Source organism: Cynoglossus semilaevis, chromosome 4 (assembly GCF_000523025.1).
Source record: "Cynoglossus semilaevis isolate Cse_v1.0 chromosome 4, Cse_v1.0, whole genome shotgun sequence".
NCBI lineage: Eukaryota > Metazoa > Chordata > Actinopteri > Pleuronectiformes > Cynoglossidae > Cynoglossus > Cynoglossus semilaevis.
This window is the reverse complement of record NC_024310.1, coordinates 2,887,394-2,900,247: the sequence shown is the minus strand read 5'-3', so window position 1 is coordinate 2,900,247 and position 12,854 is coordinate 2,887,394. Positions and strand designations below refer to the sequence as shown.

At 42.2% G+C, this 12,854-nt stretch overlaps 1 protein-coding gene across 1 annotated transcript in view; it reads right to left on the bottom strand.

Moving 5' to 3' along the window:
* LOC103377698 (RNA-binding protein Musashi homolog 2-like) overlaps positions 1–12,425 on the bottom strand; it is a 117,759-nt gene extending 105,334 nt beyond the window's left edge. The window contains 5 exon segments of the mRNA XM_008308598.3: positions 5,408–5,449; positions 7,897–7,981; positions 8,950–9,031; positions 9,292–9,332; positions 10,995–12,425. Coding sequence (XP_008306820.1) covers positions 5,408–5,449; positions 7,897–7,981; positions 8,950–9,031; positions 9,292–9,332; positions 10,995–11,272 — 528 coding nt within the window. The 5' untranslated portion in view covers positions 11,273–12,425.
* Positions 12,426–12,854: the final 429 nt, after the last annotated feature.

Below are 12,854 nucleotides of genomic sequence, written 5' to 3'. Positions count from 1 at the left end.
ACGCTCTTCATTTAACGCCGTCACTACAATCTGGCTGAATGTGAATGTCAAGATGTGTAAAATGTCAACGACATTCATGACCCCACTCCAACTGAGTCATGTTGGATATTGTTTGTAAGCAGCTGCGCGCTGACATCATCGACCATTAGACTAAAAGACAGCGTTTTGTTTTTCTCACCACTGTGGTGAAGACCAATCACATCAGGCCGACACAGGGACACAGAGATGCTGCAGAAACAGTCCAGCACGTGACAGTCGTGAGGAAGATGCTGGCAGGAACAGCCTCTATTAAAATGCTATTAATGGAGAAGCCAGAACAGCGCACTCTAGGGACAGGAATTAAGAACCTTCTTGTAGTGAACTGGCTCCCGGTGGTTTCATTCTTTGGAATCGTTAGTCTGCTTACGTAACGATCACCGTTACCATTTCCAATTTATATGTATATACGTATGTATACTGTATGTTTACTCGGACCTACGGACCGGCACCGGGGTCGGTGACCCCTGATTGATCTCAGAGATGTAACTCAGACCCTGCCTCTGGTTCCTACAGTCCAAATCAAACGCCAAATTGTAATATATATATTGAAAAGTCCATGCATATAAACCCAGTTGTACTTTCTTCAATTCACTAACCCTACGACGACTGAACTGATCAGCGAATCAGAATCATTGGATCTTCAGAATCACCTGAAGGTTCCAAGGTCAGATTAGAGGACACTTCGTTTTTTTTTTTTAAACCCTGTGGAACTTCCAAATGGTGACTGACACAACCAAACTGACATCATGTGGAAAGAAATCCACCAATGGCAGTTAGTGCTTTTTAGAGTCTTTGTGAACTGACGTTGACGTGTGTGTGTACGTGTGTGTGTGCGTGTGGATGTTGAAAAGCTGCAATCTACTACATACTGCACAGCCCTTATTTCGACATGTAAAGGAGGAAGAACGCACGCTGCTAAACAGACGTGTTAGAAAGGACCTTCAGAAGTAAGAAATATATTACAAAAGGTTGAAAAACAGGAGGATGTCACAACAGCAGGAACTGAGGTGTCGGAGAGGAAGCCTCTAAGGTACACTTGTCAACAACCAGTTATTTGAGTGACGATGTTGAAAAGGGAAAAAAAAAAAAGAAAAAAAAAAAAGCCTGGGCTGCAGTAACTGCAGGCGGTGAAAACTGAGTTTCTGATGGTGGAACAAATAAAACAAACGTGGATGCAGAAAAATAAATTGCAGCAGACAGAGCCGAGAATAAAGGGAAACGGCAGAAGGACACGGAAGGACACTCCTGGATGTGATGGCGCAGCAGTTATTAAACACTGATTATGAGTTAGGTGGACTGTGTAAAAGGAGGTGACACCTGTAAATTACAGGTGGCGCTGGTGTCACCATCCATTTCTACAGATAATATTGTGCGACTAATTAACTTCCACTGAATCTCTTTTCATTAAATATATATTTGATCCAAGTGAACCCCCACTGGTGACACATACATTTTTCAGCACGAGTCTAAATTGTTACATTTCAGTTTGAACAATGTCTCCTTCCTGACTGTAATGTAACTGCCATAAATCTCTTTTATTGGACGCGATGACTGTTTGATACATTTGCCCAAAATCGGCTGCGGCTGCTTTCACAGCCCTGGACAAGTCTGCAGAAAAAAAAAAAAAAAAAAAAAGAAAAAAAAAAAAATAAAAAAAAAAAGGAGAGTAGATTTATTTATAAAGCTATAAATATAAATGACAGATCATCTGTGGCTGGATGGCTCCAGCCCTGGATTCTCATTTGGCAGAGTTTCATGTTGGATGTCCCGTCTGATGCCGGATTAAAAATAATTGTCATTAATATTTATACACAAACGCAAACGTTAATATTTATGTGTGTGAATTACATTGTATGATATTTTTATTGCCTCTCCCGCAGTGAGTGACAGCTGTAACTCAGAGAGCTGACGGTTTCAATTTCCTCGCCTTCATCGTCCGATTAAACGGGGAAATTTATAAAATCCAGTGCGGAGAACAAATCGCGGGAGAACTTAGCGATAAATATCTGACACGTGTGTGTCTGTGTGTGTGTGTGTGGACTCTTAGTAAATGAGGCCCATTGTTAGCGTGAAGTTGATGCCGTCTTTCACACCTGTGATCTGACATCCTTCCCCACCACGGCCAATAGGAGCTGACCAGTTTCCTGTGAAATTACCCATACCTGCAGCCTCCTGGCCCCTGCATCCCTCTCATCAAAGAGAGGTTCATCCAGGCCTGTCTGCTCGCTCTTTGAAGCAGCACATAAAAATGTGTGTGGGCGAAACAAGCACCGGGGCAGAGACTTCTCCTTTTTTCTCCCAGGCAGAAAAAAGACACTAGAAACAAAGGCTTTCCAATGAGAAAACAGGGTCTCTCTCTCTCTCTCTCTCTCTCTCTCTCTCCCTCTCTCTCTCTCTCTCTCCCTGTGTTTGAACACATTTGTTCAGCTGCTCTCCTCATTAATGTCACTCACTGGGTGGGTAGTACTTGTGAGCTGACCGAAGCACCCACTTCCACCGGCTCTTCTGCAATGGAAACAAATGTGTGATCCTGCAGCAGAACTGGATGTGGAATCATTGAGCCAATAAAGCGGTGCATGGCTACGGAACACCAGGGCCGCATTCCATTTTTCTCATAAGTGGGGGGATTCAGGCAGGTCAGTAATAAACTTCACTTTTAAACTGCCCCGCCAAAAAAAGAAAAACGTATGAAGAGTTCTAGTGAAATTCCGTGGCATCCAAGCATATATTAACGGCCTTTTTGGTTCCAAGTAGAAGACTTCAGTGAGAAGTTAGCTCTCAGATCACTCAGGGGACCAACAAACTTAAAACAGCCCCTGTTATAAGGCGTTAAGAATGAACCAGACCACTGAGGACATGTTGGACTGAGAACTTCAGAGGAAGTTGGCTCATTTTTTTTTTTTTTTTGAATGGAAGTCGTTGGGAGAGAGAGAGAGTTTTCTGAAGCCAGCGCTAATTGTTCTTCTGCAGCGGAAACAAATACGTGCAGCAGAGCTGGAATAATCAAGGCAAAAAAAAACAAAAAAAAACGTAGTGCATGGCTAGGGAGCACTGGAACTGCGTTCCATTTTTGTCTCACAAGTAACAAATTAGGCAAGTCAGTAATTAACTCCAATATTGATCCAATAAAAGTCTAAAGAGTTTCAGTCAAATTCCGAACCCAAGCGTTTATTTCTTGGAATCATAAGTTAGCTCCGGCCTCGGGAGTCGACGCTCCGATCACTCACGGGAACAATCGGCTTAAAAGACACTTATTTCAAGGAATTAAGAAGCAACAAGGCCACTGAGAACATCGTTTCACAAAAGTTTTTTTGGAGAATGTTGGTTCTTTTTTTTTTTTATTGAAGTCTAAGGATGACAGAGATTCCTGAAGGCAGAGCCTACTACTGGCCATCAGTGGTATTTCAGCCAACTCTTCTGCAATGGAGAGAAATCTGTGCCTCTGAACAGAACTGAGATAGAGGTAGAACTCCATTCCATTTTTATGACAGGTGGGACTTCAGGCGGGTGAGTAATGAACCTCAGTTTAAAACTAAAAATGTCAAATGTCAAAAAAATTCTGCTTTTCTCAGTTTCCAAAAATAGTTTTTGATGCCAAAATTTAGCGCCAGCCTCTGATTAAAAAAAAAAAAAAATCTAACATTATTTCTCAGGTCAGAGAAGGGTGTGTATTTTAAAGAGTAAAGAAAATCATTTTAGGGATGGTTGATTTTTTTTGGAGGGTGGAAGGGGGCAGAGCTGCTGGCCAGCAAGGTGTACTGCATTTTTGAGAAGCTTCAAAAATTAGAAAAGGATAACTATCTTCCATACACAGTCTGTGGTTTGACCTTTAGGAGTAGGACCAGCAAGGAGTGCGGATCGGGGCTGACCTTTACCCTCCCTTCACTGTGCACAGTCCCGCTGTCTGTCACTCCTTTCATTGTTGCCAATGTCGTCAGGTCAGTGTCGTGTGTTTTCAAATAATGAATGCAAATGGTTGAGGCAGGACAGATACCAAAGCTCTCATGGCGTCTGCCAAAACAGTTTGGACACATACAAAACCAGAGGTGTGCACAGGCGGCACAGAGAAGAAGGGAGCTGCAAAACAAACATGACAGATGCCAACTGCAATGAATCTTCAAAGGGGAAAAAAACATGTCAAAAACTTCAGCCCCATACCGCACAGAAAAAGATGGGGAAACAAATTCCAATACATCAATATTTGTCGTCGTGACTCGACAAATATGAGGCGAGATGTTGACATTTCACTCAAAATTATGACACTTCCCTCAGTGTGACACGCCGGCGTCACTGCTGCGCTTCATGACTGGATGATACCGAATAAATGAGGGTAATATAAAAGCAAGTAAACATTTATTATGGCGGGAATGAGGGTTATGTTCACAAAAGTTAACTGGATGAAGACGGTAATTGCTGTTTAATGGCAGCAAAAAAGGAACGTAACTCATCCAAATCTGGCACTTAACCTTTTCGGAGACACGGTGTATTCCTTAGGTAGACAGTGAATCTTTCCATGATTGCCTTGTTATATTCATTATCACTGCAACGGTGTACGCTGACATTGTCTTCACATTGGAATATCACCTATTATTACCTCACCCCCACAGCTGTGGGATGGTGAGGTATTGTAATCAGGTATTGTGTGCCGGTGTCACCGTGCCGGCAACGGCAATACCTCGCCGTCCCACAAGGGGGAAAGGTCTGCTATCTCATCTACCGCGGTAGATGAAAAACTCCCACCTGCTGCTTCTCGGTTCATCAGAACAATCTGACTTTAAAAAAAAAAAAAAAGAGCAGATTTTCCCTTTAAAAAGCCGCAGCACGGCAGCGACGTTACAGCGTTCTCTCCCGCTTCCCGTGATAACCAGACTCCAGCAAAGTCAACAAACGTTGTGGATGCACTCAGTCAGAAACACATACACTGACAGTACGCAAACGCAGCGTCTCATCTTCAAACTACTCAGAGCACACACACACTCCACGACACACACTCCACGACACACACTCCACGACAGACGCTCAGCAGCATCGCTTCATCGTCACACAAATGCATTTCTAATCACAAGTGTGTGTGTGTGTTTGTTTGTGTGTGTTTGTTTGTGTTTACCTAACGTCACATACTTATGGGGACAATTTGTCCTCTTGGGGACCTTTTTGCAGGTTCCCCCAGTTTGAGAGGGTATTTTCAGGATATAAATATTTCATTTGTGATCAGGATTAGAATTAGGGTCAGATTAGAGTTAGGGAAAGGACTGAGATTGGGATTTATATTTGTAATTGTTTAGGTTAGAGTTAGGGGCTGGGGAATGTTAAAAATATATATATTTATGTGTGTGTGTGTGTATGGACAGATAGAAGGTCTGCTTACCTTAGGTTGAGCACGCCTAGGAAAAGCAACTTTAGGGTCAATCTGCAGGAAGACGAAAAAACAGTCGGTCAAAATCAGCACAGAAAAAAATGTATAAACACAAAAATTATTATTATAAAGAAAGAGGCAAAACAGAATCATGCAGATTGAAAAAGATCACAAAGATTTGGTTATTTTTATGTAGTGGTTCCAAGAAATCCAGTATTTCACACACATATACCTGTATCTGTGTCTGTAGTGGACAGTCAATCAATCCATCAATAAAAAAAAAAACCCTCTGGCAACTGGACTTATTTTCACTGCCAGCACTGAAACAAGGTCATAGCTAAGTAAAGAACAGTAAAACAGCACAGATCTGAACCAAGGCCACTTGGTTTTCCACCGCATCCAGACACACCTCCATTTCACAAGATAAATATTTAAACCTTAACCTGGAATTTTATCAAGAATCCAGATTTCACTGGACCAGAACTTACTTATAAAAGGTTATTATTATTAAGTGGACCAGCTGTTAGGCAACACCTTCATCAATGAAAAAGTAACATTGCCACTTTTGGTCTGAAATCCAAAAATAATTTTAAAAAAATAAAAATCAATCAAACCACTGTGGGAAATGTTTTAAATTTTAAATCTGCAGAGACAGTATCTATTGATAAAGGTTGAGCAAAGGCAGCGTGACCTCAGACGCTCTCTTGGCCAGTGAGACGTGACGTTGTCATTTTGCTGTTAGCAAGTAAGCTAAGCAGTCGGTCTGAGCAGATAAACACGACATAAGCCTCTAAAAGCTGCATATTTGGGGTTTTACAGCGGAGAACAGGCTAAAATTCCCCTTCCACCAGAGTGTCACTCACAAACCATTAATGCATCTGTGCTGAAAAATAAAAGAGAGGCAGTACTTAACTTTGCACGACTGTCCTTCACTCTGACACACTCTGCTTTGGCAGGCACTTTGCCAGGAACGCAGAAAAGGCCATTAGCAATAAAATTACAAGATTTTTATGCAAAAATGGAACAGTGCGAGTGTGTTGGCAGGGGCTAAATGTCAACAATATAAGGCTTCACATGAAATTCATTTGATTTTTCTTCTCTCTTTTTTTTTTTTGTGAAAACAAGCGGCACATCACAGTGATGGCTTCTATGGATCAGACCAGTGTTAAATCTGCCACGTCCTCCGTTGGATCAATGCTGGTGAGTGCACTCTCACTTTATCTGCTATCAAGAGCTGCGCTCCCATGTCGCCCTGACATATCTTACAGCAGACATAAACTCATTAAAGAGCAGCTAATGCCTGGGTGCATGTGTTTATTCCAATACCTGTGTACCTCCACCGTCAGGAGCTCCACAGCTGTCCCCTCCACGCTGACCTACTTTGTTCAGGCAGCCATGTTCGCTCACCAATTACCTTAGAACTGAAAACACCCAGCTCCCATTGTCACTTACAGTTTTTCTCCCGCTTCACAGGCACCTGAAACATCCTTCCATGCTTGGCTGACACTGCCTATCCTCTGAGGGTCACGTGAATAGAAAGGCTTCAAACGTGTTTGTGTTTTTCTCCATCAAACATGTTTTAAGTGGCTGATCACAATAACCTAATTCTTTCATCCTCCAATCTGAGAAACAGTCTGGGCAGAGTGTACGAGATTTCCCTCCAGGCATATTTTTAAAATGTGTTTACAAGGACAGAACTGGGATGCAGCGAGGAAGAATGACTTTGATTTTTCACCTTCAATCACTAGTTTAAAAAAAAAAACCCACCTCGGTCTAATGACTGTTTCACGCCAAAGCTAATGTACAATTTTCAAAGTGACACTAGGACGGTGTATACACAAGGAGAAGGTCACGCTGCCCTTTAACCACAGTATCTGAATTCAACTTTAGATCCTGGTGACATTTGTGACAAACATGTCTGCCAGGATACAGTAATTGTCCTCTTCAATGATCTCAGATCAGTCCATTATCAAGGAAGAACTCCACGTCTGTGAAAAATATCCAAATCATTCCAGGTCTCCAGGAGTAACCCACATTTACTACAGTATTAACGGTTGTAGCTGACCACACCACAACATAAATACTGTACATCAGGGGTCCCTAATCCCCGGTTCGGGGACCGGTGTCGGTACGTTGGTCATTTGGTACCGGGCCGCAGTGGGGGGGGGGGATAAAAATATACTTCATTTCAGTAATTTACTTCATTCTAAAAAAAAATCCCGTCATATCCCTTTACTGTTTTCATTCAAAGATAATCTGTCATGATTATTAAAGATGTTTTATTTTGAAAATTTTATGATCCTTCAACAATGGCGCGGTATTACCAGCCGACCAGTCCTTGGTACAAAGAAGGTCAGGGACCACTACTGTACATCAGTTGTGATAAAAAAAAAAAACACATTTTCTTTGAACTCTTTAAGGTGAAAAGGAGAAAGAAAAATGTACAGCAGAGAAAAGCAGAATAAGTCAAACCAGCAGCAAAAAAGAACAGGTGCTCGTACCCGTTTAGAGTCCAACTCGTGGAGATGCTGCGCTAAGACTTTGTCTACGCAGGAAGCATCTGCAAAGGTGACGAAACCAAAACCCCTGTTGAGAAACCACAGAAAAAGAAAATGACAATCAAAAACAAAACAAAAACATACACACATTTCTCAGACTTCCTCACTGGTTTCTTTCTTCTTTTAGCAACACTATGACGAAGGAACTCCACGGCTAATCTCACACAACTGGTGAGTTCCTCATGTATCATATTTCCAAAGCATAACACAGTGTTTTGGTTGTCAGATGTTCAAGGTCAAAGGGCACAGGATGCTGATTAATGCAGTTTCAACTGCAGATTTTTGTGATATATAAGAAGCCCTGAACTGCTGAAGAGTCAGCGATTGCTCTTGTCTGATTTTCTACTTCCTGATGCGGCTGACATTTTCCATCAGAGACAGATTTGGTCTGCGGGCTACGACCTCTCCTTGCATGAAAAGACCAAGTTTGTGGTTGTTGCCTCCTCCTATTGAACACCTGCGCCTCGGCTAGATTCAGTTTGTGATCCCGAGCAAATCCATCCATTTGACCAATCAAGTGGCACTTCCGAAAGGGACTGACGGTTGTAATTAAACGCCTCCGCAGATGGCGTCACTGTTTTCCTCAACATTGCTAACAACAACTGCCTGGATTTAGGATCCATGCAGAAATTGATAGAACTTAAGAAAAAAAACGCTCGTCAAATTAGTCGTCAGTCAAAAATAAGTCTGTGCTCATCTGATGAATTAGTCTCAGAACAGAAAGCTGCGACCGTTAGTATTTTCATCCTGCGGCTGAGGTTCATACATCAGCAGATTCCCTTGTCCTCCGACCTACCACAGAGTTAAAGACCGTTACCTTTTTAAAAAGATTATCCCATAATAAACTGCAAGACAGGAAATGTCTTCCGTAGCTCCTTGGTCAATGTCAAACGGTATTATCCTGTTAGTCCATGAATTCTTAGTCCAGCAAAAAACGGATTTCTTTTATTATTATTTTTTTTCACTCCAAGGTTGAAAATGTTTCTCTTCATTTACCTGGAACGCTTTGTTGTCGGGTCTCTCATCACCATACATTCTCTGATTTCCCCAAATTTACTAAAATAATCTCTAAGGCTGTCTGTGGAGGAGAGCGGGACAAAGAAGGTTCTGGTTAGATGTCATCTTTATTTTGCTCTTAAATTAAGATTAATGTTTGTTGCAGCAGTGAATGTCACAGTAACACAGGGGTCAAATGGAGGACATGAAACCGCAATGGCCTTACATGCATAACACACACACGCACACACACACACAAACACACACAATAATGTAATGTGATGGACAAAGGACGGTGGGAGAGAGAGAGAGAGAGAGAGACAGGAAAAGAGCATGTTTTACCTGGTGAAGTTTGCCAGCTGAGGCCACCAATAAACATTTTCCTACCAAGTGAAAAGACAGCATTAATCAGAGCAGGTTTCCATTATGACGTTTGGTTCAACAGGACAGTTCAGACTCAAGCACAAATCGATATTTCCCCAGATCAGATATTTTCGGGGCGAATTTACCTCCCTCTTAGCTGCTCACGATAAAATCAGATAACCGACCAATCCGTGTTGTGTACCTTGGCTAACGAGATTGCTGATACTGTATTTATGGTAGAGCTCCTGGACACACAGGTGCAGGAAAAGTGAAGGTCTGATCATCATCAAGACGCAGTGACGCAGAACTCCCATCAGCCACAGCAAACCATTTAAAACATCTTCTTTTTTTCTTGATGTTTCATAACGTTTTGCATCCAGAACATTTGTGATATTCTGCTGTAATTTGTCCTTCAAACTATTACTACTCTTCTTCATTTTTTCTGTGCGTGGATCTGGTGCAGACCAGAACACCCTTTGTTTTTCTGAATACAACAAAGACGAGGAGTTAGGGATGTCGCTTTTTAAAGAAAATCGAGTTCAAACAATTATTTAGTGAAACGCACGACCTTGGAAGATATTTGCCAATTTGTCACGTGTACGCCCCGAGTTCAGACGCGGAGATAATCATTTTTTATTGAAGAATCCTTGTAAAAAAAAAATAGTTTTGGTTTTAAGTGTTTTACATTTAGCCAATTAGAATGACAGTTTTTTTAAGTGTTTCACATTTAGCCAATTAGAATTACTGGTTTGTTTGCTAGCAACAATGGAAATGTCTTCCTTGGTGATGGGTAAAAGGTGATTTGAGGTTATGCTGACCTCGAAGCGCCCCCTGCTGTATCACATTGAAACTACTTTATAAAATCTTGCAAAAAACAACGAAAAAAACAAAACAAAGACAGCTATAAAAAAACAAGGATGGACACTGAATTAGAACACCGCCACCTCTGGGACAACTTCTGCAATGGTTACTGTGTGATGATAACAGTAGCGGTCGTGTAATTCGAGGTGTTGGACACACCTGAAGACACAGCCTCAATCTAGATGTGCACAACACACACATATATCTGGCAGCTTGACCAAGACCCGAGTGACTGCCTGGAAACAAGTGAAAGCAAGCGTGAGGCGGTGCAGGGATCCTGCTGTGAACCTGCTCCACTCTCCACACCTGACTGCTCAGCACAGTCAGAGACACACTGGGCTGTGAACAACCTGCCACAGCCTTCATCTCAGTCAGCACAGCCTCTATGTGATGAGATAATCACAACAGAGCAGCTCAAACTTTAGAAAGTGGTTCCAGGGTAAAATCTTATCACCTGTCCTTCAGCTTCCCGAGATACAGTGCGTCACAGCGGAGCAAACAATATGCCGACTTCAGCAGATGACGCTTGGAATTCATTCAAGTTCACGGTTCGACCCTCTGTGTGTGTCTCTTCAAAAAAGTGCACAAATGTAAATTTGTACCGTTTCTAAGGGAAGTTGGTGTGCGGGGCTTTACGCGTAAAATGGCACATATGGGACACGGGCAGGCGGACACTCCGCGGACGTCCTTTCAGGGGAAGGGAACCAAGTGTGTTTGCACAAACCGAATAAAAACGTGTGCATTTGAAGTGAGGGTACGCGGTCGTACTTCAAAAACAATAAAACACGCGTTTATAACACTGGTGAATAAAATGAGCTTACCCCGGGTCGTGCTGAGGATCAGCCGGGCTTCCTGACGGTGCTTGGCCGCCGTCTTCTTCCATTTTTGACCCAGCTGCAGGCAGTGACAGACGGATACAAGCAGACGGCAGGTCGGCAGACGGAGCAGAGCGGGGAGTGGTTGGAGATCCGGTGTCGGGAATGCAGGCAGCGCTTATTTCGTCCGTCACACGTGGGATCAGTCCGGTCTGTGCTCCGGTCCCTCCTCCACTGTCACCGACCAAACACTCTGACGTCACTTTCCACAACCCCGCCCACATCGACCCCAAATAGACATGTGAATCCCTTCAATGACATGACCTGCTGCAGCGGATATGATCCGAGGCTTCCTGCGTCATTGAAGCTGCACTCTCATGTCAGATGTTCGACTCCTGAAAAGATCACTTCATTAAGACAGCAGGGGATGCGGGCTGCAGAAAATGAACGACGTCTTCAACAAAAACACAGATTCAAAGTGACAGACTTCACGCGCTAACGGACCTTCAATACGCGAAAATAAAGGAATAAATGTCTCCATAAATAAAGCTGCATCATCAGTGTATCTATGGAACATTACCTCATTCCGGGAAAAGTTTAGTCAAAAATGCATTGTCAGGTAAAATATATTTGGTATTGAATTCAGGAGGTAAAATGACAAATAATAGGCTTTTACTGTCCCTGCCTGTAAAGTAAATTCACTGTGTATCAGTTAAATTGTAAAAATACTGTATGTTTATCAAGGGGTACTTTTCTAGTACGTTCTTACCAAAAAAACACACTCCCTTTTTTTCCTTAATAGAGAGAACTAGTAGCTCTTTCTCAACCATAATGATTATTTTCCCACCATCCTGGGTTGTTTGGGGAATTTAATTAATGAGTTTAGAGGAAGCCAATTGAGGGCAGAGGTGGTTAGCACTATTGCCTTACAGCAAAAAGGTCACCAGTTTGCCAGTTCAACCCCCAGTCTTTCCATATAGAGTTGTTTTGTTTGGTGTGAATGTTTATATATATATATATTCAGGTTTCCTCCCACAGTCAAATAACATGGATCATCAGAAAATCTCAACTGATCGTAGATGTTATTGTGAGTGGAAATAGTTTGTTGACTGTAAACTGTCCAGGGTGAACCACGTCCCTGTCAGATGACTGTAGCTCCTCCCATTTCCCTATCTTCAGTGCAGAGATTATTTGGCAGTTAAAAAAAAACCGAATTAATAAATTAATTCAAATGTTGTTTCCATATGGTACAATAGCTGTTTCAAACACAACACCAGGGACTGTAGATGAACGTTAGCCTGTGGCTAAATCTGTCACCAAGCATCTCCTTCCCTGTTGTCATTTATAGTCCCCATCAAATAGACCACATAAAATAAAGTAGGATAAAGAACACCAAACGCCGAGGTTTAAAAATTAGTTTGTGGCTTTAAGTGGATTTTGTTTGGTTGTTAAACTATAAAAAATGGCTGTTTCAGTATTCAGGTTGCAGACCCCTGACGCTGCGGCTCAAGGTCCTGAACCTTCAGCAGCAGTTTCCAGACCTTTCAGACCTCCCTAGACCCTCCAGACCCACTGACACGTTTCACCTTCCTGTTGTCTGTTGATTGGTTTGTGCTTGACTGTTTTACTCTCCCTGCACTGAGAAGAGTTTAAAAATATACAAACATTTCTTTTGTGATGTTGGTGAGTCATACTGTAATCTGCTCTTGTTTGAGAAATCCAAGCCTTTCGTGGGTCTCTCCTTCTTGCTCAGTGACATTTGTGTCTCTTCTCCATTCCTTTGTGTGTTACGTTGAGGTTCAGGTAAAAAAGAAACAAACTACAGACTTTGGCTTCATTGCATTTTTACGAGGTAACTTTCTTTTT